The sequence below is a fragment of the Odocoileus virginianus genome, chromosome 23 (genome assembly GCF_023699985.2).
Source record: "Odocoileus virginianus isolate 20LAN1187 ecotype Illinois chromosome 23, Ovbor_1.2, whole genome shotgun sequence".
Taxonomy (NCBI): Eukaryota; Metazoa; Chordata; class Mammalia; order Artiodactyla; family Cervidae; genus Odocoileus; species Odocoileus virginianus.
Window position 1 is genome coordinate 40,462,065 of NC_069696.1, and position 23,276 is coordinate 40,485,340.

Genomic DNA, 23,276 nt, shown 5'->3' on the forward strand with positions numbered 1-23,276 from the left:
TTTTCACGAGGAAATGACCCCTTTGCGACCACGGGCTGGAGAAGCTGTAGGTCCCTGAGAAGTACTTGCTTCTCAAGGTGTGGTCACTTGCCTGGTGTGAGCCCGCTGTCCCCTAGCGTCTGGAGGGGGCGCTGCCCTCCTGCCCTTCCCGCTCACACCTAAACAAGTGGAGGATTAATCAAAATAATCCACCTATGGTCTCCTTAATGCCTCTAGGACCAAAGTCAGACTTGGGACTCCAGGAATGTTTTCTTAGACCCAAATGGTGTTTTTTTGTTTTTGTTTTTTGTTTCTTAAGTTGTAGAAGAGTTTTCATTATTTGGCAATGCTTAAAATCTGCGAAAATTCACGACCAGATTCCCAGCCTAGCTTAGAAAAATGGGAAGATCCAGCAAAACTTAAAGGATTCTCAAGTGGCAACAAGGACTGCATAATCTCCCCTCCCTTTTTTTCCATTCTCACTGGAAGCAGGAACTACAGGAACCATCTTTTTATTCCATTGTCTACATTGACATATTTACGGGCAGTGTTTAAAATATGAGTGTTTAAAGGTGTCAACATTATACCAAATGAATCTGAACCTTAAGGGAGGTACCTCTGCAAGAGACATAGCTTTAATTCATTCTGGTTAAAAGCTCTTTAATCCTCCACCGTGTGAATAGAATACAGAATATTAAGCCGTTTTCCTTCTGGTAGAATTTAAAGTGGTTCCATCTCCCCTCCCTCTCTTCCTTCCTTTCTTTGTCACTGCAAACAATGAGTACCCGTATCCTTGTCACAGAAAATTGGAAACTGGGCCTGGGTGAAAAGAGCCAAGTAAATATTTTGAATGCCTACTCTGGGCATACATCATCACATAAACAGTGGCTTCTGGACCTAGTTGCTATGCTATTTGAAATCTCCCAAGAAGCTTTCGGTAACTAGCCATCGCAGGGTCCTGCCCCACGTCTCCAGAATCAGAGCCTCTCAGATTGGGGGTCCATGATACCCAGGTATTCTGATGTCACCATCCACAGACTGGTCTCTGGAGACCCCTGGACCCTCCTACCAGCTGTGGGAGGCAGGTGGTTGTTGGTTTGCCAGCGAGCAAATGGAGACGTGAAGTGACTTGACCAGGTTACAGATTTACTGCACAGAGCCAGAACTAGGAACAGAGGTCTCCTGGTTCCCAGTGTTCACGTTCGAGTCTCATTAAGGAAAAAGCTTTGTCCTTTGCTTTGCTAAATACACTTTCAACTTGGGGCTTTCACTCTCCCAGACTGGGAGACTACATTTTTACTTTCACTGGCTTTTAAGACTTCGGGGCTTCCCTGATGGCTGTCAGTAAAGAATTTCCCTGCAACGTGGGAGACTGGAGTTCAATCCCTGGGTTGGGAAGATCCCATGAAGGGAATGGCTACCCACTCCAGTATTGGAGAATTCCATGGACAGAGAAGCCCGGTGGGCTATAGTCCATGGGGGTCACAAAGAGTCAGACACTACTGAGCCACTAACACACTTTCAGGACTTTGGACAGTGGAAAAATCTTGGATCTAGAGCTGGCCAGACCTGGTTTAAATCCTTCCTGACCCTCTAGAAGTGGTTACCACTCAGTTTTTCTGAGGATCAAATGAGATTACATCATGTGAGGTGACTCGCGCAGTAGAGAATCCCTTAACAAGAAGCACAGAACACTGATCTCCCTCATTTCATTAATAAGAGTTCATATCGTGTGCTGTTGGCATTTTACATGCATCTCATTTGCTTCTCAAGACAGGTGAGCTGGGTCTGTATTGGTGTTAAAGGTGACAAAACTGAGCTCCAGAAGGCTTAATACCTAACCCCAAAGGCAGCTACAGAAAGAAAACCAGGGGTTTGAACCAGGGTTCTTACTCCAGTCCCTACGATTCACTGTACAAGACACAGATCTTATTCCAGAATTTGCTCATTTCAGCTTTACAGTGAATCGTGTCCTTGGTAAAGCGGTCTTCCACCAAGCAGGGTTCACCCCAAAGACGTGCCCACTGCCTGCTTCAAGGTCACCCCCACCACCCTCCATACAGAGCACAACATCCCAAACCAGCTGTCACCTACACTTTCACCCCTTCCACCCACCAGACTTTCAAGAAACAAGTGAGGAAAAAAGGTCAGTTCCCCAAGGGTAACAGAGCCCAAGAAAATCACATCAAGTTACTATCAGGCCATTTAGTTTATTATTTCACATGAAAGTTAGCAATCAAGGCCACAGTCCTGTTAAACACTTCCCTCCCCACCCGCCACAACCCACCCCTACCCTGCTACAAGAACAGAATAGAACACAACAGAATACCACAGTTCAGGCTGAGCCAGGAACACAAAGTGGCTCCAACAAAAACAAGACGGAAACACAAGACATAACATCTTTGAACATATACAAAAATTGCCATGGCCGGTCACAGCTGGTCAAAAGGGAGACCTCAGACCCAAGGCTTTCGGAGGTTCACAACAGCTGTTGCTCTGGCTACATCTTCTGGGCTCTGCTGCAGGAACAGGAAGGGGAGAGTGCTGAGGGGTCTTGGGGGACCCCTTGTCCCACTCTGAAGTTCAGGTTACTGACTGGATGTACTTTGGGTTGGTGGAGATGTCTCAGGCTCCTTTTATCCAGAAGAGACGGACGCAGGGAGACAGTAGGAGCCCTGGCGGCTGCCCCCCAGCCCCAAGCACAAGATAAGGAAGCCAGCCAAGGGGCTGCCCCTTTCCACAAACAGTTCATGGCCCCAGGAGGCAGCACACTTGCATTCACATGGCGTAAAGCCCCACAGCGACCGTGGCCACCAGAAAGCTGAGCGTGAGGACCCATCGCAGGAGAGGTGCCTGGGAGAGGACGCTGGGCTGGTGCTTCCCCCTGGACGCCTTGGCAGGAACCGAGTCTGAAAGAGAAGAGAGATGATGTCAACTCCTGGAGGATGGAAGCAGGGCCATTTGATCTCACAGAAAAATGAGAGCCGCCTCAGCTCGGTCTAGTGAAGTCCCTGCTAGATGCCAACCAGTATAGCCCTCTAGCCACTACTTGGATACCTCCTGAGACAGGGAGCTTGCTTACTTCTCCAAGCTGTCCACTCTTCCATTTTCGGCCAGATTGTGAGAAGTACTCTCCAGGGATACCCAGGGGACCACAATTTGAGAACTGATGTATTAGGGCTGAGTCCCCTCACCCTCACCGGGTAACCTCATTAGGAATGGCCACATTCCAATGTTCCCCGCAAAAGCCCACCAACAGAGGGGTCCATGTATTCCTGGCACAGGTGAGCTATGGTGGCACCAGGAGCAGAGGCCTGAGATGACCTGCCAAGCAGGTGGCCGAGCTTCACCCCTCCCCTCCCTTGACTCCCAAAGCCACACTCTCGCCCACGGGGAGGGAGGGGAATCTGTGGAGCATTCTGGTGCTCTGGAAGTTTCCCACATGTTCTCTCAGCACTACCACCCCCTAGAGAGCTCTTTGAGAGGCCTCAGGGAGGGACTAACCCGAGACAGGACCCTGCATCAACGGCGGGGGAATAACTAGAAGCTGCCCTGGGCCCCGAGCCCCACATCAGGGGGTCTCTGCTAGGGAACCATTAACAGGCCCCCAAGGGACCTAAACTGTCTGTGTCTATGGGGGAGGAAGACTTGCCATGACTTCAGAGTAATCTTTGAATACTCAAAAGTGACCTAGAACCAGTCCACCCCCCCCCGATTCTAGAATTGGGGAGACTGAGGTGCAGAGGGGTCATCCCGGTGGAAGCTGGCTCCACCCCCGACTTCTCATTTAAACCGTGGAGAAGACAGAAGAGTCAGGCGACACCAGAGCCAGACGGCTGGGCCATGTGCCCTCCACACGCTGCCCCCGGGAGGCCCTCACCTTGCGCCTTGCTGCCGGCTCGCCTGTGAAGGTCTGGTGCCTGCGAGGGCTCACGGTCCTTGGCCTTCTGGGTCAGCAGGCCCTGCAACTCCTCAAACAGCTGCAAGAGAACAAAAGGCACGTCTCCATGAAAGGTGGGGCCAGGCCTGCTGATGGGAGGTCTGAGGTTTGGTTGTGAAATAGCAGGACAGGACAGAATCACAGCAAAAATACTGAACATCCAGCTTAAGAGATAAGATGTCACAAGTTCATTAACTCGCCTGCCTGCTTTTCCCCAAATGCTTCCCAGTAATAGCCATTCTGGATGGCCGCTCATGCCCATATGCTGGGTCCCTTTGCAAAGTACCATGTCTTGAGTGGTACCCAAGCAGGCACTCAATGCTCTGTGGTACTCATTAGCCAGGGTTACAGACCAGGTCATTGCCGCTCCAGAGATTCAATGGGTGGTGTCTAGCCCAGAGATCAAGTGGCAAGGGCCAGCCCTCTCATGGGGCTCTGGCTCCAAAGCGCCTGTTCTTTCTACACCACCTTTCTGAAAGATACACCTTTTCTCAGAAGACTGACCAGGTCTGCTGGGTATCTTTTAGCGGTATGCAAAGCACGCACATTGCTCAATAGCGAGTGCTATGACCAATCTCTTCTGGGGTCCCAGGCTGGGAATAAGGAGCCAGGAGAGCATAAACTAAGAGCCCAGTTCCCACAGGGCCTCCAGATAGGAGGAGAGTGACAGAATTCTACAACATCAGGGTTAGGAGGAATCTCACCCCCACTGGGAACACCCCCCCGGCTCTGCCTAAGAGATCCGCCTTCAAGGCAAAACCCATCTTCCCCTGGATTTGAGACACTTGTAGATGAGACACTTGTAGAAAGATGGATCATGCCTCCTGGCTGGGCTGAGAGGCCCAGATGGCGTAGGCCAGGTCTGCAGCATCCGTGAGCCCTGCAGTGCCAACCTGGCTACATATGAGCACACAGCCAACTTGTATGTTGTCACGGGGAGTTGTCACAGAATGCCACAATGGTGACGCTCACACTGTACAATAACTGTAGCTAATGTTCAAGGGCTGACCCTGTGACATGCCCTGCTTTGGGGACCTGATTGATTTAAGCAGTCACAACAACTCTGTGAGCTAAGTGCTATTAAATCCCCATTTTACAGATGGGGAAACTGAAGTACAAAGTGATTAAGAAATGGATTTGCCTAAGATCACCCCGCCAGGTAAGTGACAGAACTAGAACCCTGGACCCCAAGCCCCTGCCCTTAACCATGACCCTTGACCCCTCCCCGCCCCCCACCCTGCGAGAAATGTCCCTGGAAGAGCAACTGGAGTAGGGGTGGCCACGCAGCACAGCCCAGACCCTCACCTGGATGTTGAGCAGGAAGGCGGTCTTGGCCTCATCCAAGACCCTCTGCCGGACCTCGGGGGTCATCTCCAGCGTGTTCATGCGGGAGCGGTACAGCTGCTTGAACTTGGTGGCACTGGCGATATTGGGGAAAGTGAAGAAGGCCAGCCCCTCCCCGGAGCTCGGCAGATTCAGGGCCTTCTGAGCGATCTTCTTGAGAACCTGGCCCCCAGACAGGTCGCCCAGGTAGCGGGTGTAGGCATGGGCCACCAGCAGTTCGGGCTCAGCGCGCCCCACCTCCTGGAGCCGCTGAACATAGCGCTTGGTGGCCTGCGTGTAGGGGATGGTCTCCTGCCAGTGGGCCCCGTACCAGAAGGCCATGTCCTGCTCCAGGGCTGCCTGGCGGTGCAGCTCCTCTGGGAAGTAGAGGGGAGAGTAGACGGGGTTCTCCTTGTTGCGTTCGATCTCCTCCTCCAGGGCCACATAGATGTGGTACAAAGACGCCATCACCAGCTGAAACCAGAGCAAGCAGGTCATGATCAGAGCATCCAGCCCCTTCGCACTATCGCCTTCAGAGTCATCCTTGTCACCTCCCCAGGCTGGGCTCCCACCTCCTGCCAGCCAGAGAAACTGTCACAGGAGAAAATCTTCATTGTGCACTGTCCGAGCCTAAAAACCTTTTATCACACTGGAAAAAATACGAATCCTCACTTCATCCTTGGAAAAGTGTAACAAAGGAATGGCTATGCCCATTTTACAGAAAAGACACTAAGGCTCAGAGAGGGTATGAGACACAGAAGCCACAAAGCTAGTAAGAAACAGAAATGGAGCCACGCACAGGCATGGCTTTCTGGAGAAAGTAACCAAATTAAAGTGCTTACAGGAGATGCCAGGCACCTCTCTCTGGCTTGTGACCTCTGGGGATCCATCTGCAGAGCACAGTTCTCCCCAGAAGACCCCTCTGAACCCCATCACCTCTGAACGCTGGGCTGGGGGACAGCCCAGTGCCCCATAGCTCGGGTAACTCCCATTACACATTAATTTTCTAGTTTTGAGTTTGAAAGAGGACAAAGTTTAGATGTTCCAATTGAGGTTTTCAGGTGATTCCTGAGCATTTAATCATTTTTGGGAGCACGGTCTCTCACCAGGGCAGAAACCCAGGCAGCCTGGTACAGTGCAGCCTGGGTTTTCAACTGTGACCAACCTGGTCCTAACTACGCTCAGCCAGTCCTCAGCTGGGTCGTGGTGGATAAAACCACTCGCCCTCTCTAGGCAATCTGGGGCCCGAGTGACTCTGCACAAGGCAAGCCTTGGTTCCCTTCCTTGCAAAGAAGGGTAATCTGACCACGGAGTGCTGGGGCAGGTGGGCTCTGTCAGGAGGATGACAGAGGGAAAGCACCAGATGCAACCAGGTAGTCAGCACTGAAGTTGGACCGTGGTGATAAAACACACTACCTCCATCAGCACAATCTGAGCGAGCAGTGGGTCCTCTCCTGGGTCTCTGTGCTGACTCTGAACTCAGGGGCCAAGAAGGAAGCTCCAAAGCATACAGTGGCTGGGTATGGGGTACTCCAGTGGCCACCTCCCCACTCCCACTGCCCCAATCCCATTACAGCAACTGTACAACAGCTTTTTCAGGGGGGTGGGGGGCAGAACGAAGGAGTAAGGGCTAGACTCACACCCACAGGACACAACCCAGGGATGTGAGCCCCTTAGAGCTGCATGTTAAATCGCCCTTCACTGAAGCACCTCTCCTGCTGGAAGTAGGAGGCGTCTCCCAATAGCCAAAGGCAGGGTGTCAGAAGTGGTGAGCTGCAGCTCCCCACCCCCACTGTTCAACCCAAACAAGCCTCTCCTCACGCCCAGCACCTGCCGGGTTCTTTTGTCACATGCTTTCCTTCTTCCTGCGTGAATTTCACAACTGTGCTGAGTAATAGCAAAAATTCATGCCTCAAATACAATGGGCACTTAAGGAAATCATGCTGGGTATTCCCCTTGGTCCAGTAGTTACGACTCTGTGCTTCCACTGCTGGGAGCATGGGTTCAATCCTTGGTTGGAAAACTAAGAGCCCACATGCTGTGCAGTGTGGTCCAAAAAAAAGAAAACCCTGCCATTGAAAAGTCTTATTTCACAGTGAGGAAAAGGTACCCTGGGGTGGTTAGATGGTCTCGGTAGGTGGGGCGGTTAGATGGTGCTGGTAGCCTTACTATTAGGGAATGGAAGTACTCCAGCTCGAACCCACACTCCCCTCTTAGCTTCAGAGGCAGGTAAGTCCTAGGTCAGAAGCATAAGCTCTGAACCAAGACCAGCCTTGGCTCAATTTTGGCCTCTCCCATTTGCTTACAGGCTGTGTGACCTTCTGTTAGCTACCTAACCTCTCTGAGCCTTCCCTTCCTCATCTTCCTTATCAAAGTTGAAGCACTGATTACAATTAATTGAGTAAAATGCCAAGCATGCACTAGGTGGTCACTTAAGAGTACCCCGCCCCAGCCACTCCACAATACCACACTGCAGGCTGTGAATCTGCTGTGTGACCCCAGGTATGTGACCCCATTTCCACTCTCTGAGCCTCAATGTCATGACCTGTAAAATGATTCCCTTGAACATGCTCATCGGGTCCCTCAGCATCCCCAGGAGCCATACCCACTTATACCACTGCTCTGCACTTTGGGTGCACTCCCACCCAATGCACCCCTGCCAAGGCTGGTACCTCCAGTCCACATACCTTAAAACCTTCTCGGGTCACCTCGCCCTTCTGAAAGTTCTTCATGAACTCGGCATTCTCCGCCTGGGTGTGCACCTCCTTCGTGGCCTCCTTCAGGGCCTCTGACAAATCCTGGGGCATGCTGCAGAGGGGAGGCACAGAGGTGAGCAAGGAGTGGAGAACAGGGCTCTGAGCACAGTCCCTTCCACCGCTGAGCTTCTGAGGGCTACCCCTGCCTGTTTGCAGGACTTAAAAAAGAGAGTTCAGCTTTTATCAGGCTTCTCTGCAGAAACCCATGTTCCCATCTAATACACAGCCACTTTCCCAACTACCTTTAAGATGCAGTCCCAGCCACACTTTTCAGTTATTAAAACACTGTGTAATACGGGTCCCCCAAACCAACAGGAAAGGTCTGGCCAATTATTCTCAATAGAGAAGAGAAGGGAGCAGCACCGGTGAGCAGGGTGAACACTCATTCACCTGCAATTGCTTCGACTGGCTTTTAGACCCAAGATTTAACTCATTAACTTTGCTGAGGTTTCAGATACAGATCTCATGATCCCTTGTTAATATTCTGCTCGCAGAAAAGTACTAAAAAAAGTCCAAGTAAAACTCAGGTTTACTCAAAGAAACAGTTCCTTTTGGGGAGTATTTCTGCCTTATGTCCGCATCCACCTCCCACAGGAGTGTCATTTGTCCTTTCTGGCTAGCACTCCTTCAGAAAATCACCCCCTGTTCCGTACATGCTGGTCAAATTCTTGGAAGATGGGAGGAGCCAGACTCAGAGGTGGACAAACCCAGGACCAATTTCCAGCTAGTCAGGAGACCTTGGCTTGCTAGCTGTGAATCTTCTACTATGCCACCCTCATACTGCAAGCGTGGGCTCAGTAGCCGAGGTGATGTGCTCCTTAATTCGGCAGCTAACCAGAGGTGGATGCGGCCAAGAGGAGTCCCCAGTAAGAGAGCCAGGCTCTGTCACCCAGGCTCCAACAGTCGCGGGGATGCCGGATTAAGCAGACCGCTACCTCCAAGTACTCGCACGAGTTCAAAACCAAAACCAAAGTCGGTCCCACGACAACACTCCCATCGGGTCAGCCACAGGGAGCCAGGCATGTCAATCACCTTTCATCTCTCCAACTGCCCCACCGGGCGGGATTGGCAACCAGCTCCTCCTAACACCAAAGCCCCAAGTGACCGCCCGCCTGTTCAGCGAGGGCGCTTCCTGCTTCCCGGCTCGGTCTCGGGAGCTCTGCGGGAGGAGGGAGCTGCCCTGCCCGGGAGAGGCCGGTCCCCTGACCCGCACTTGCCTGTCGGGCTGCGGGCGCTCCATCCTGCGGCTGCGTAGGTGTAGGGTCGGTGCTGGCTCCGAGAACGCTGGCTCCGACGGCTCAGAAGTGGACCGAGGAGGCGGGAGAGCAACTGTGCCGAGTCCCAACTTCGCCGTCTATTTATCCCCGGGGCGAGTCACGTGGCCGCCGCCCGCCTGCCTTTCCTCACTTTCTGGCCCGACGTTGCAACACCCGCGGGGGCCGGCGCCCCACCCGCCCCTGGCCTGCGGGGGCGGAGGAGGAGCGGTCATATGACCCTTGGAAAACAATCTATTTAAAACAAGACGTAAAAAAAAAAAAAAAAAAAACCCAACTTCTGGAAATCTGTGCAGCAGTGTGATTTTGCCCCTTTCAGAGCCTCCAGCCCAGGAATGGTACTTGAATACCCCAGGAATCTGAATGGTTCCGGAGAGCTGGGAGGCAGGGCTTCTCAGAGCCGGAGGCTTCGGGGCAATGTCAAGAACTCCGTCCCCAGACCCTGTCTACAGACCCCCGCACCAGCCTGCTCCCTAATTGTCACCTCCTTCTGGGACCCTCAGCAGGCAGCCTGCTTCCTCATGTTTCCTTTGGCCTTTTTTTCTTTCTTGAGCACCTACTAAATGCTTAAGATGGTACTGTTTTCATAGTTCATCCCTACAGTTACCCTCTGAGGTAGATCTCACCATTTTACAGAGAAAATGAGGCTCGGTGGTGGGTGGGGGCAGGGATTAAGTGGCACGACCGTGGACACACATAAAGCAGGAAGACGGGACCCAAACTCCAGGTCTCTGCCTGTCTCCTTCAGGCCCTGTTAGCACTTGGTTCCCAGCTGGACAATGATGTTGGTCATCCAGACCACCTCCCTGCTCACCTGCACAGGGCCATCTTCAGGGCTCATTGAGTCTGAGTTATCTCATCCTCATGACTCAAATGATAAAGAATCCGCCTGCAATGTGGGAGACCTGGGTTCAGTCCCTGGGTTGGGAAGATCACCTGGAGGAAAATCATCATGGGAACCCACTCTAGTATTCTTGTCTGGGGAATCCCCATGGACAGAGGAGCCTGGTGGCCTACAGTCATGGGGTTGCAAAGAATCGGACACGACTGAGTGACTAAGCACATATGCGGTACCCACCCAGGCCTGGAACAGAGCTGGTCCTGTGATCAACTATTGAATTGATTATGCATGAGATTGATCATTTAGGAGCAGGTCACTAGGCAAGCCCAGATGACAATGCAAATGACAATACCAAAGTCCCTTCCCAAAGTTACAATTCTGGATTCTAGATTAAACAAAACAAAGTTTAACTTTGACTCAGGACAAGGATGTTGTTTGGAAAAGAGGTAGCAAGTGTTCCACTTCTGAAGGAATGTGAGGACAAGCTTGAGACAGCCAGCCCAGCCGTCAAGCATGGGTTCTCAGATGGGGGGACTACAGCAGCTGAGGCGGTCTTTCCTGGGTAAGCAGAAGTCTCTGATGCTTGGAGACAGTCTGGAAGAACCAGGCAGGTAGTGTGTCAGTGTGTCCATCCGGTCCAGGCTCAGAGCTCTGGCCCATGATCCATCCTCTTCCAGGATCACTGACCTGAACTTCAGCCACCAAATCAATCTAGAGGCATGGGGGCGGCTCAGTCTTCTAGAGAGGGGGGCTATGCCAAAGAATCTAGCTCTTGGTATAAATTATATATCGATCTTCTGCTTTGATGAACAATGATAACAATACTAATAGCCAATATTCATTGAGCCTTTCCTGTGTGCCAGATACTATACTAAACACATGTATTAACAGATTAAATCCTCATAACTCATAATATCCTCATAGTCCTCATAATAACAAATCCTCATAACTCCATAAGGCTGTTACTGTTATTGTCCTCATCTTACAAATGAGGAAACTCTGGCAGAGAGGTAAAGATAAGGGTTTGAACCCAGGCAGTCTAGCACAAGGATTTCAAAAGTTCAAGGTAGGATGTCGTGTCTCAGAATCCAGTAGAACGTGAGACAAGTGAAAAAAAAAAAAACCATGAAAAAAAAAAAAAACCATGGTTTTTCCCCGCTAGAGCCCAGAAGTCACCTCCATGGTTTTCGTTGAAAGGCTCATTCTACAGAGGATGGCATTTACCGGTTCACAAGATTCACAGAGGTAAGAACTAGAACTGGAGCTGCTGGAAGATTTCAAAAAAGAGTTGCCAAGAACTTTCTAGAAAGAAGGATTATTAGAAACATGTATCTCCATTAGAATGTAAGCTCCAGTGCTCACTTCGGCAGCACATATACTAAAATTGGAATGACAGAGAGAAGATTAGCATGGCCCCTGGGCAAGGATGACATGCAAATTCGTGAAGCATTCCATATATTTAAGACAAGCGCAAACTCGCAAAAAAAAAAAAAAAAAGAATGTAAGCTCCAGGAGGGCAGGGGTTTTGTTTTTTGAATCTCCAGAGCCTGGAACTGTGCCTGGTAAGTAGCAATCAATACTGAATGAATGAATATAGGCCACAAGGTTTCTTTCTGGTAAATAAACATGATAATACAGCTAGGTTGCCAGAAAGCGTTGGAACCAAGCTACAAGTTTTGATCTTAGTCAAACTTTACTGATCACTTACTGTGTACTGAACCCTTATGTGCAAGACTGCATTTAATCCTGGCAAAAGCCCTTTCATTTTCATCTCTGTTTTGTCCATGTAAATACTAAGGTACAAAGAGGTTAAGTCGTTTTCCCAAGTCACATGGCTAGTGATAGCCAAGCCAGGATTCAAAGCACAGCGCTTGGAAGCCAGAATCCATACTTCTGAACCCCATATCACATGCCCTTTTATGGGAGGCCCGTTTGTCGTCCAAGAGTTTACAGGATAAGAGTGGGAAAGTCTGAATGCTTGCCATCAGCCTGTCCATTCAGAAAGCCCAGAAGGTAAAGCTCATGTGATCTGCCATTCTCATATTTAACATGGGGGAGCAGAGGATCCAAGAGCAAAGTGACTTCGCCAGGCTGTGCCCCCCTAGGACACAGAGCCTTCAGTGGCCCAGGGTTCCTGGTTCCGAGTCCAGGCTCGCTCCTCACTACAGCTTCTTCCCTGGGAGCCCCTGACTTATCGAGAACAGACCCCCCCCCCCCCCCACACACACACACACACACACACACACAAACACACACAGACAACCCCAGGGCGGAGGGGGCTGGACTAGGGCTGATCTGGTATCTCCTCTGTCCCAGTGTTGAGCCTGTGGCCTTTCCCCATGCTGATTCAGCTTCCTGACTTCCTCTTGTGTGTTCTCAAACAATGGAATGATTTAAATGATATTTCTCCTCCTGTGGTAGGCTAAATAATGCCCCCCGCCATGTCTACATGCTAATTCCCAGAACATCTGAATATGTTACTTATTTTATATGGCAAAAAGGATTTTGCAGATGGGATTAAGTTAAGCATCTTGAAATGGGAAGATTATCCTAATATGATCAGAAAAGTCCTCATAAGAGGGAGGCTGGGAGGTTACAGATAAAGAAAGTGATCTGATGAGGGAAGCAGGACAGAGATATTGGAAGATGCTGTGCTGCTAACTTTGAAGATGGAGTTAGGGACCACGAGCCGAGGAAAGCTGGTACCCTCCAAAAGTTAGAAAAGTTGAGGAAGTAGATTCTGTCCTAGAACTCTAAAAGGGGTGCAACCCTGCCCACCCATTTCAGGACTTCTGACCTCAGGAACTCCAGAGAATAAATCTGTGTTGTTTCAAACCACTGTGTTTGTGATATTTGCCACGACAGCTTCGGGAAGCAGGATGGGGTGAACAGAGAGATCCTTCCTGCAATCTCCCTGCGTGATGCCTAGTATCCCACCGTTAAAGAGTTGTTGTTGTTCTTTAGTCACTAAGCCATGTCCGACTCTTTGTGACCCCATGGACTGTAGCCCGCCAGGATCCTCTGTCCATGGGATTTCCCAGGCAAGAATACTGAAGTGGGTTGCCATTTCCTCATCTCAGGGATCTTCCCGACTCAGGGATTGAACCTGCGTCTCCTGCACTGCAAGCAGATTTTTTTTTTTTTTTTAACCACTGAGCCACTTGGGAGTTCCCTGCCCCCCAAATAAAGCTTTATTCCATCAGAGAACCCACCACCCTCTCTCTGGATTCCCTTGCAGAGTCAAATACTTGAGCAGCTGAAACGGGCCAGTTTTGTTATGTGTGGAGCTGCAGGTACAAAGCTGAAGAGGCTAGAACCCCACTTTGACAGAACATGGGTGTTCTGTGTCCTCATGAAGTCTGGGCCCAGGGAAATGATCCAGGAAGGGGGTACAGAGCACCAAGGACAAATGTAGGTGGAAATGGAAAAGAAACACTGGAGTTTGCTCTGAGCCAAGTCTTCTCCCAACAGGGTCCCATTCCATCCTCCCCATACCCAGGAAGTAAGCATTTATCTGTGGTGGGCAGAATCATGACCCCACAAAGATGTCCTTGTCTAATCCTTACAACTTGTGAATATGTTCTGTTATCATTAAACAGGGTCATTACCCTTTGCAGGAGGCCAGTTGTAAATGTCTAACCTGGAGCCTATCTCCTCCTCAATCACCCTTTGCACATGTAATTAAGGTCACAGATCTCAAAGTAGGGAATTCACCGCAGAGTCTCTGGAAGGGCCCAGTCTAGCCACATAAACCCTTGCAAACACAGAACTTTCCCTGGCTGGAGATGTCAGAGAGATGGGAAGTATGGGAAGCAATCAGTGATTGTGATGCCGTCAGTCAGGTCAAGGTGGGCTCCACAGGCTGGGAGGTGTGGGGAGACCATTGTTTGGGGCCACAGGAAAAAGTCAAGAGTTGAGACCCCAGGTGGCCCAGACCTGGCAGGGACAGGCAGCAGCCTGGAGGTCAGTCTGGCTGCAGCAGAGAGCGGGAGGGGACAGGGTGGAAGATGGGAGCAGGAGAGAGGTAGCCTGTGAGGCCTGCAGGCCATTACTAGGACCTTTGTAAGTAGGGGAGACCCAAGGGCTGGGAGGGGAGGAATGCTGGGGTCTCACTGGGTTTTCCTGGGATCAACAATCACTGGCTGCTCTGGGTGACACAGGACATTGGCAGAAGGCAACCGACCACACAAATCCAAGGAGAGATGATGCTGGTTTTCAAAGAACAGAGAAGTAAGTGGCCTAGGACATGCATTTGTAAAGGCAGAGCTTTAGGTGTTAGAAGGATAGCAAATGAGATGTGAGAGGAGCTGTCAAGGATAGCTCCAAAGTTGGGGTTCAACCAGCTGGGAAGGTGGAATGATCAGTTGGCCGTAATGGGAGACCTTCAGCAGTTTAACACTGGGCACATCCCTTTTGAGATGTATGGGACAGGGCTTTGCAAACGCGATGCAAAAACTGGAGTGAAATGGGAAGCTTCTACCCTTTTCTAGAAGTTTCACTTCCTCCTGCCTCCAGGGAAGACTGCCCTTAGCCAAGCACCCAGCCGGAGGCTGAGGAAGCAGCTGGGGTGACTCAGCAAAATCTGCCTTTCCCGTCTCCGCCCGCCCCCCTCCCAACCATGACACAGCAGAAACGGCACGAGGGGAACGTGGAAACCGAGACTCAGCATTCCGAAGGCGCCGCCCCTCCGCCTGCCTGGAAAACGGAAGCGGTCTGGGCTGCAGGGAGGGGCCAGGGCTGCGGCTCCTCAGGCCCAAAAGTGAAAATCCAAGGCGAGGCCTCCGCGGAGGCTGGGGGAACACAGGGGTGGGTGGCCGTGAGAAGTCTTTAGCTTCAGTTGGACCGGTTTTCCAAGCGAATCAGTGGACCCCCGCCTGGGTGTCCTCAAGCGGGGGTAGCCAGTCCGCATCCTCGCCCAGCACGGATCCAAGAGAAAAAGCAGGTCTTTAACCCAGGGACGGCAGGGGGATGGGGTGGAACGGGGAACACCGTGGTGGTGTGCAGGCTATATGGAGCCCAGCCTTGGTCTCCGCAAGGTAGACGAGCCCCAAATCATGCAAACCATCCTCAGTCTGGACTGCAAAACACTGAATCTTTCTAGGTTGCAAGAGGCCTGATAAACAAGATTGACACCCCAGCGACAGAATGGGAGAAAAACGTTTGGACCTCTTGTAACAGACAAAAGATGAACATGGCTAATAAAAGAGCTCCAGATAGAGATGTATAACTGAATCACTTTGCTGTCCACTTGAAACTAACACAACATTGTAAGTTAACTGTACCTTAATACAAGTAAAAACAAAGCGGAAAAGGAATGGGGAGGGAGAGCTCCCAGAAGCAGTATGACAGTCACCAGGAAATGTTAGCATTTAATAGGAGTTGATTATCATTTCCCTTCTGGGAGAACTGGGTACCCCAATGAAAGAGCATGAGAAGAGGGCCTTCCCCGGGCCCAAGATGAAACACTTGTTCATTCCTTATCTCCCCTTCTCCTCCTCCTGCTCCTGATTTGGCTGATAAGGCAACTGAGGTGCCGGCAGCACTTCTCTGGTTAACACTCTTGGTTAGCTCCACGTCACCCTTGGGATAAAGTGCAAGATTTTCAGTCTGGCCCTCTGCCCTCAGCCCAGGCCACGTCTCCAGTAGGAGGGATCTCACCTCTCTCGTTCCCTTACACCCTGTGTGCTAGTTTCAGGAATACCTGACTACTCCTGAACTACAGAAGCTCCCTTCCCTCTGGGCCTTTGTTCAAGTGGTCCCTCTTGCCTAGAATGTTCTCTCCTGTTCTTTGGCTGGGCTACTCACCTTTCAAGGCTCAGCCCAGAAATAGACCTCCATGAAAGAGGTAAATCTATAAAGCATATAGAATAAAGCATAAAGGAAAAACTTACTGACCTTAGATTTGGCAAAGATTTCTCAAATACAACCAAAAGAAAAAAGCAGAAAATATTAAAAAAAAAAACAATAGGACTTCATTAAAATTTAAAACTTTTGGTTTTTAAAAGACACTGTGACCGGCACTTGTCTGTGTTTGAGTGGCTAAGACTCTGTGTTCACACTCAGTGTAGGGGGCTGGGGTTCCATCCCTGGTGAGGAACTAGACCCTGCATGCCACAACTAAGACCCAGCGCGGCCAAATAAATAAATACTAAAAAAAAAAAAAAAAAAAAAAAAACTGTGATGCAAAAAAAGAGGCATCTTTTAATAGATGCCTATTCTATTTAATAAAATAACATATTTGCAAAAATACATCCAACAAAGGACTTGTCTATAGAATATGTAAAGAATCAATATGATTCAATAATAAGGCAAATAAGTGTTTGATTACCTTGCAGTCCTAGGGAGTCTCAGGAGTCTTCTCCAGCATCTCAGGTCATTGGGGAAACGCAAGTTAAAACCGGTATGACATACCACTATATACCTATTCGAATGGCTAAAATTAAGGGCTGATTCTTCCTGCTACTGAAAATGCAGAGAAAGGAGAACGTTTACGGCTGGTGGGAACATGAAACGGTACTTGCCAGAGGCCAGAGTGTGCCCCACCACACCCTGGTATAAGGGTTATGCTACCTTGGTCTAAGGGTTATTTTGAGCTGAAGACAACTGAGAAACAACAAATGTCAGAAAACCACTTCTCTGCTTTCCCCCTGATTTGTCTGAAAGCAGGCTTAGACAACTCTAGCCTCTTAGCCTAGGGATGGCACCCAAAAGAATTGGCATAAGAAACCTTTCCAAATTAACCCTTATCTCCCACGAGTTCCCCCGTATGCTTACCCTCCCTCTGCTTGCTGATCCCAAAGGCCTAAACTCTTTTTTCTTTATCTTGTCACCTCTCTACACCCTTATTCTGTTAAGATGCTACATAAGCCTCAGTTCTAAGGATCTTTTGACTAACTCAGCACAGTGTTTCTCCCACATGAATGAACCCTCTGCATGTTAACACACTCTGCTTCTCTGTCAGTTTATCTTCCCTCAGTTTAATTTCCGGGGCCCCAGCTGGAGCACCTAGGAGGGCTGAGGGAAAGGTTTTCTTCCTCCTTCACAACCACTTGGAAAAACAGTCTGGCAATTTCTTAAGAGCCTGAACATACACCTACTGTTCAACCCAGCCATTCAACTCCTGGGTCTTTATTTGCAAGAAATGAATGCATATGTCCACATCTATACATGAATAATCACAGTAGCTTTATCTGCAAAATTCCAAACTGAAAACAACCCATCTGCAGGTAAATGGGTAAACAAACTGTGGTACAAACATACACTGGATAATCAGCAATGAAACCGAATGAACCACAGATCCATACAACATGAATAAATCTCAAAAGGGTTCTGCTGAGGAAAAGAAGCAAGACCTGCCCCCAAAAGAGTACTTACTGTATAATTTCATTTATATAGAATTATATATAAATAGGGCATTCCTGGTGGCTCAGATGGCAAAGAATCTGCCTGCAATGCAGGAGACCTGGGTTCAACCCCTGGGTCAGGAAGATCCCCTGGAGAAGAAAAATGGCAACCCACTCCAGTATTCTTGCTTGGAGAGTCCCATGGACAGAGGAACCTGGCAGGCTACAGTCTATAGCGTTGCAAAGTCGACACAAATGAGTGACTAACATATATAAATTATATATGAAGTGTATATAGAAATACGTAAAATTCTTGGAAGTGTAAACTAATATAATCAGCAGTTCTCTTGTTGGAGGGGAGGATTACGAAGAACCGTGAGGAAACTTTTGGGAGTGATGAATAAATTCATTACATTGATTGTGGAGATAGCTTCCCAGTATACTCATGTCAAAATTCATCAGTTTGCATCCTTTAAACATGTAGAGTTTATTTTATGTCAGTTATATCTCAATAAAGCTGTAAAACAAAGCAACTGGGCTCAGACTTTTCCTGAAGTTCTTCCCCTTGCCTTATGGGTCCCTGGCTGAGGTCCCTATCCCCCAGTAGCCTCCATCCTGACCGTAAGATCCTTGAAGATAGCAAGGATCGTGACACACTCCCTATATCCAGTCCCTTCATATTAAATGATCCCTTCGTATTAAATGAAGGAGGCTTAGCAGGGTTAAATTTTCTGCCAATGGTCACATAGCTCACCTGGGACATGAGGGAGGCCAGGTGTGTCTGGCTGTAAAGCATACTGAAGTTCTACAATGAACTGTCTAGAAATCCTGGGCCTGAGGTGGTGAGGAATGAAGAAAGACTAATATCTTTTTCTAACATTGCCGAGTCTTCATTAACAGGTCCAGGGACTGAAGACCACAGCCAGACCAGGCAGCAGTCCAGTGTTAGGGAGCTCAGACTGCTAAAAAGCTTGGCCAGTAGGGAGCCTGACTATGGCTCTAAGACCTGGTTGGACCTAGTTCAATCTGATCACAGCACTTCCACAAAAGACTGCAGTCACATCTGGGATTCATGACTTACCGTGTATATATATTTCAACACTAAGATTTTATTTCCTTGTCTGGCAAAACAAGGAGTCATAACAGCATCAGCTCAAGGGGATGTGGTGAGAATTAAATCAGCTCAAGATCTGTTAGAAGCTCAACGCTGGGCCTGGCACAGGAAGCCTGCAGTGAGTGTTAGCTGTTGTTTGGTCTGAGAGTGGCATCTAGTTCCCCTTTCAGGGCCCCCAAGAGCCTTTTTCCTATCTAGAAGTTTCTGGATGGCTCTGAATAGGGTCAGGCTCACTAACATCTGACAAACTTTGCTCTCAGTTGGGAGTTTTGAACATCAGATTTCTCATCTTTACTTTTTTCTCAAAAAATTATCTTTGAAGTAATTCCAAATACACAGAAGTTGCAGAAATACTACAGAGAATTCCTGTATGTTTTCACCTAGACTCACTAGTTGTTAGATTAGAATTTGGTCCCTTTTGTTTTACCATTCATTCTCCCTCTCTTTTGATTGTATATATGCTCTTTTTGACATACATCTATGATTTTCTTTTTTCCTGGCTCATTTAGTATGTAGTATATCCAGAAGACTGTCTCTCCTAAGCTGCGATCCAATTATAAACATCAGGAAATTTGACTTTCACACATATTCATTATATTAAAGCTTATGTTCAAATTTCAACAATTGTCCTCAATTAACTGCTCTTTCCAGTCAGTCCAGCTTCTAACCCAGCAGCCCCTTGCATTTAGCCATCCTGTTCCTTTGCCCTCTGCCTTCCTGTCTTCTATAACCTTGTCTGGCCATGATCCGGACCAGCAGTTTCGCAGACGACCCTGCTTTTGACTAGATCCCCACCTCTTAAAGAGGATCATCCCGCCCACCCCACTGGGCTCTGCAATCTAAGGTGTGAATCCCCCAGCGATGCTCCTGGCCGCAGGGAAGTGTTAAATTTCCTAAAACAGGGATGGGAGGGAGGCGGGCTGGGGAGCCGCGGGAGGGGGAAGGGGAAGAGGGCTCGCCGGGGGCGACTCAGCCGTCAGCGAGGACGGGCAGGATTCAGGGAGTCGCCGCCGCCGCGCACCGCCTGGAAACTGGGACTTTGCCCGCAGGGATTAAGGCGGGAGCAGTTGGAAACCGTGACTCGGCGAAAACAGATCTCGGGACCGTGACTCAGCGAAAAGCTGCTGGGGACCGTGACTCAGCAATACGTGCTGGGAAAGGATTGCTCAGCAGGGCAGGCGGAGCCCCGTCACGTGTGCTGGCGCCCAGGCCTCCCGCTGGGTGGGGACAGCTTTCTGGCCTTGACCCCCTGACCCCTCCTTACCACCTCACCTTCCTGAGCTCAGCTAACAACAGCACCAACCGTGCAGGGCTGGCTACTGGGAGGCTTAAATGAGCTCAGAATGGCAGGCGTCACAGGGGACCTTAACAAATGACCTGGAGCCAGTCACTTGGCCATTCACTGCCTCCAGCGGCGTGGGAACTGCTGGAGCCCTGGGAAGGTGGGTTTGGCACAGATGAGTGATCAGGGATTTCCTTCTGCCCAGTTCAGTAAACACTTGGTTGTTTCTCTGGGGCTTCAGTTCCTCCATCTTAAAACTGAGGAACAACAAAAAAAAAAAAACCAAAAAACTGAGGAACAAAGATAAACTCCCTTCACTTAATGCCATTTCATGAATCTGTTCTCATCTTTGAATTTTAAATAAAGACATTTAAAAAAGAATCTGTTTTTATCTATCAGTTATGAAAGTACTGGGCTTTCTTGGTGGCTCAGTGCCTGCAAAAGATGCAGGAGATGCAGGTTTGATCCCTGGGTGGGGAAGAGCCCCTCGAGAAGGAAATGGTAAGGTCTCCACTGTTCTTGCTGGGAAATCCCATGGACAGAGGAGGCTGGGGGAGCTACAGTTCATAGGGTCCCAAAAGAGTCGGACACAACTACAGCAACATCTGAAAGTACTGCCACTTTCAGATGGCCACTTGCCTCACTGAAGTTTGTAATCTCACACTTGGAGAAAATTAGAGTTAATATGCTAGGCAAAGTGTAGCATACTCACAAAGGAGTAAATATACAATATGATGAAAGGTAAAAAAACAGTGACCACAGTTTAAGAAGTAGGCGTCTTTCTTTACAGCCTTTTTCTATGCAAATTCTGTATGTTGTGATTATGTCTATTTTGTGCCTCCCCCCTTTAACTAACTGCTTTCTCAAATTATCACAACCCGCTTGTAAGCCTCATTTCAAAGGCTACACAAAAATCCACTGAGTGGGCATATTCATTCCCTCAAAATATAGTTAATCTAAGTAGCCAGCACCTACGATAAACCTTTGGGCTGCTTTCTATTTCTTTTCTCTTCCTGCCTCCTTGCCTCCCTCCCTCCCTCCCTTCCTTCCTTCCATCAGAAGGGAAAGATGAGTATTTAAAACAAACAAAAATAACCTTAGAGGATTTCACATCCTAGAGGAGGGGCATAATTCATATCAGATTTGCCTTTTTTATTTTTGAGCACATTTTGCCTGCCTCATATCCATCCCAAGGGTCTGAAAGGAAAAGGTGAAACAGGAGAAAGAGTGAAGAGGGAGGGGCTTCTGAGAAGGTCCTTCAGCCTCAGCTGGAAAGTCAGACCATGAAAGTCAGAAAACAACCCCACTGCCACACTGAGGTTTAGGGTGAAAAAGTGGTGAATGGCCACTGGGCTTGTGGGCAGAGGCAGCAAATATGCAACTTGAAGGCACTGCCTGTGCTGTGTGCCCTATAATTCTCTACCACCACCCCAGATCCTCAGGCACAGGTCTTGGTGGGAATGAAGGAGAAGAAAAGAGATGGCAGTTTCAGAAGCAGAAAAGGAGGGCAAGGAGGGTGGCTGGGGGGACTGTGAGCTCCCCCAACAAGCAGTGCCTTGCGGTGGGGGGGGGGGGGGCGCTGCAGGCTGGGAGCTTTGCATTTGAAAATTAGAGAACAGGGTGCTTTCACATAATCCAAGACATTGGGGTGTCAGGGAAGTACAGGCTGGGTTACATAGCATAGTGAATATCAACAAAAGGAACATCTTCAGGCAAAGTGTTTCCTTATATGAGTACAGGACCTACCGTGAAGCACAGGGACAAGTTCAAGCTGCAGCTAGAGTAGCCCCCACTTTCCACAAAGAGAAAAGTCTGAGCTGCTGCAAGACCTGGCACAGTCAAAATAAATAAAGGAAAGAAAGATACGTGAATTATAACTAGGCTAAGAAGGTTCTTTGGGACACTATCTTCTTGTCTGCTGGGTTTTCAAGTAAAATCACTATTCCTTGCCCCACAACTTGCCTCTTGATGTACTGGCCTGTTGAGCGGTGAGCAGTACGAACTTGGACTTGGTAGCACTGAAGGGATGTTGTGTCCCCCCAGAATTCATATGTTGAAGCCCTAACTCCCAGTACTCAGAATATGACTGTGTTTGGAGATGAAGTTAACATGACGCCTGCAGGGTAGCCGTAATCACTGTAACTGGTGTCCTCCTAGGAAAAGGAGAGATACATAGAGCCCTGGGGGCACGCAAGAGGATGGGTCACCTGCAAGCCAAGGGAGAGGCCTCAGAAGAAACCAGCCCTGCCTACACGCCCTTCCAGCCTTCCGAACTGGGAGAATGAATGTGTGTTGCCGCCCAGTCTGTGAACTACGGTCCTGGCATCCTTAGCAAATGAACACAGGGTCCCAGACTCTAAAACCCAAGGGACCCTGAGAGGTCAGGCTTGTCCAGTTCCACCTTCCTTTACCTCTTCTCTCCCCATGCTCCCCCTTAAAATTTTTAAAAAATTTATTTGGCTTTGTTCTGTCTTAGTTGCAGCATGCCAATCTTTGTTGCTGTGCTCAGGCTTCTTTAGTTGTGGCAAGACGGCTTCTCTCTAGTGGCGTACAGGCTTAGTTGCGCTGTGGCATGTGGGATCTCTGCTACCTGGTCAGTTATCGAAGTTGTGTTCCCAGCATTGGAAGGTGGATTCTTAACCTCTGGACCACCAGGAAAGTCCCTCTTTCTCCCTTTAAAAAAAATTTTTTTTAAGGCTATTTTTTTTAAGTCTTTATTGAGTTGTTTTTTTTTTTTAAGTCTTTATAATATTGCTTCTGTTTAATGTTTTGGTTTTTTGGCTGAGAGGCATGTGGAACCTTGGAACCTTAGTTCCCGAACCAGGTGATCAAACCAGCACCGCCTGCATAGGGAGGTGAAGTCTTAAGCTCTGGACTGCCAGGGAATACCCTCTTTCTCCCCTTTCATTGTGGAAGCATTTCAGACCTCTTAAAAAGCTGAACAGAACAGCACACCCTTCCCTGAGGCCACACACTGGTGACACTTTGCTGCTTTTCTTTCTCTCCCTCCTTTTCTCTTTTTACAGCAGAACTTGGGAGATCTTTGCAGGTTTGGATCCGGATCATCACCGTAAGGGAAAGATTGCAATCAAGGGAGTCACATGATTTTTTCAGGTTTTCCCAGTGCATATCAGGGGCTTCCCCAGTGGCGCTAGTGGTAAAGAACCTGCATGCCAATGCAGAAGACGGAAGAGACATGGGTTTAATCCCTGGGTTGGGAGGATCCCCTGGAGGAGGGCATGGCAACTCACTCCAGTATTCTTGCATGGAGAGTCCCATGGACAGAGGAGCCTGGCGGGATACAATCTATAGGATCACAAAGAGTTGGACATGACTGAAGTGACTTAGCACGCAAGCATGCACAGTGCATATCAAGGTTATATTTATACTGTACCATAACCTAAGCGTGTCATAGCATTATGTC

General features: G+C 49.1%; 1 protein-coding gene, 1 long non-coding RNA gene and 1 other non-coding gene across 3 annotated transcripts; 2 read left to right on the forward strand and 1 right to left on the reverse strand.

Annotated features, from left to right (window-relative positions):
- Positions 1-2,655: 2,655 nt before the first annotated feature.
- Positions 2,656-9,369, reverse strand: HMOX1 (heme oxygenase 1). Its single transcript, XM_020883926.2, has 5 exons — positions 9,216-9,369; positions 7,930-8,050; positions 5,225-5,716; positions 3,860-3,959; positions 2,656-2,888 (listed from the first exon to the last, which is right to left on the reverse strand). Exons 1-5 carry the CDS (start codon positions 9,236-9,238, stop codon positions 2,758-2,760), a joined length of 867 nt encoding a protein of 288 aa, XP_020739585.2. The 5' UTR covers positions 9,239-9,369; the 3' UTR covers positions 2,656-2,757.
- Positions 9,370-11,467: 2,098 nt separating this feature from the next.
- On the forward strand, positions 11,468-11,574 carry LOC139030749 (U6 spliceosomal RNA). Its single transcript, XR_011483151.1, has one exon. It is a non-coding gene; the product is annotated as a U6 spliceosomal RNA (small nuclear RNA).
- A 2,394-nt stretch (positions 11,575-13,968) lies between these two features.
- Positions 13,969-15,345, forward strand: LOC110131369 (uncharacterized). Its single transcript, XR_002312165.2, has 3 exons — positions 13,969-14,175; positions 14,274-14,343; positions 15,215-15,345. It is a non-coding gene; the product is annotated as an uncharacterized lncRNA (long non-coding RNA).
- The last annotated feature ends 7,931 nt before the right edge of the window (positions 15,346-23,276 follow it).

Excerpts from the sequence above, each read along its gene's own strand:
- HMOX1 (XM_020883926.2), bottom strand. The coding sequence starts at position 9,238 with ATGGAGCGCCCGCAGCCCGACAG. Across the intron at positions 8,051-9,215 it reads GAGCGCCCGCAGCCCGACAG|CATGCCCCAGGATTTGTCAG; the intron begins GCAAGTGCGGGT and ends TCCCCTCTGCAG. Across the intron at positions 3,960-5,224 it reads CCTTCCTGCTCAACATCCAG|CTGTTTGAGGAGTTGCAGGG; the intron begins GTGAGGGTCTGG and ends GTTCTCTTGCAG.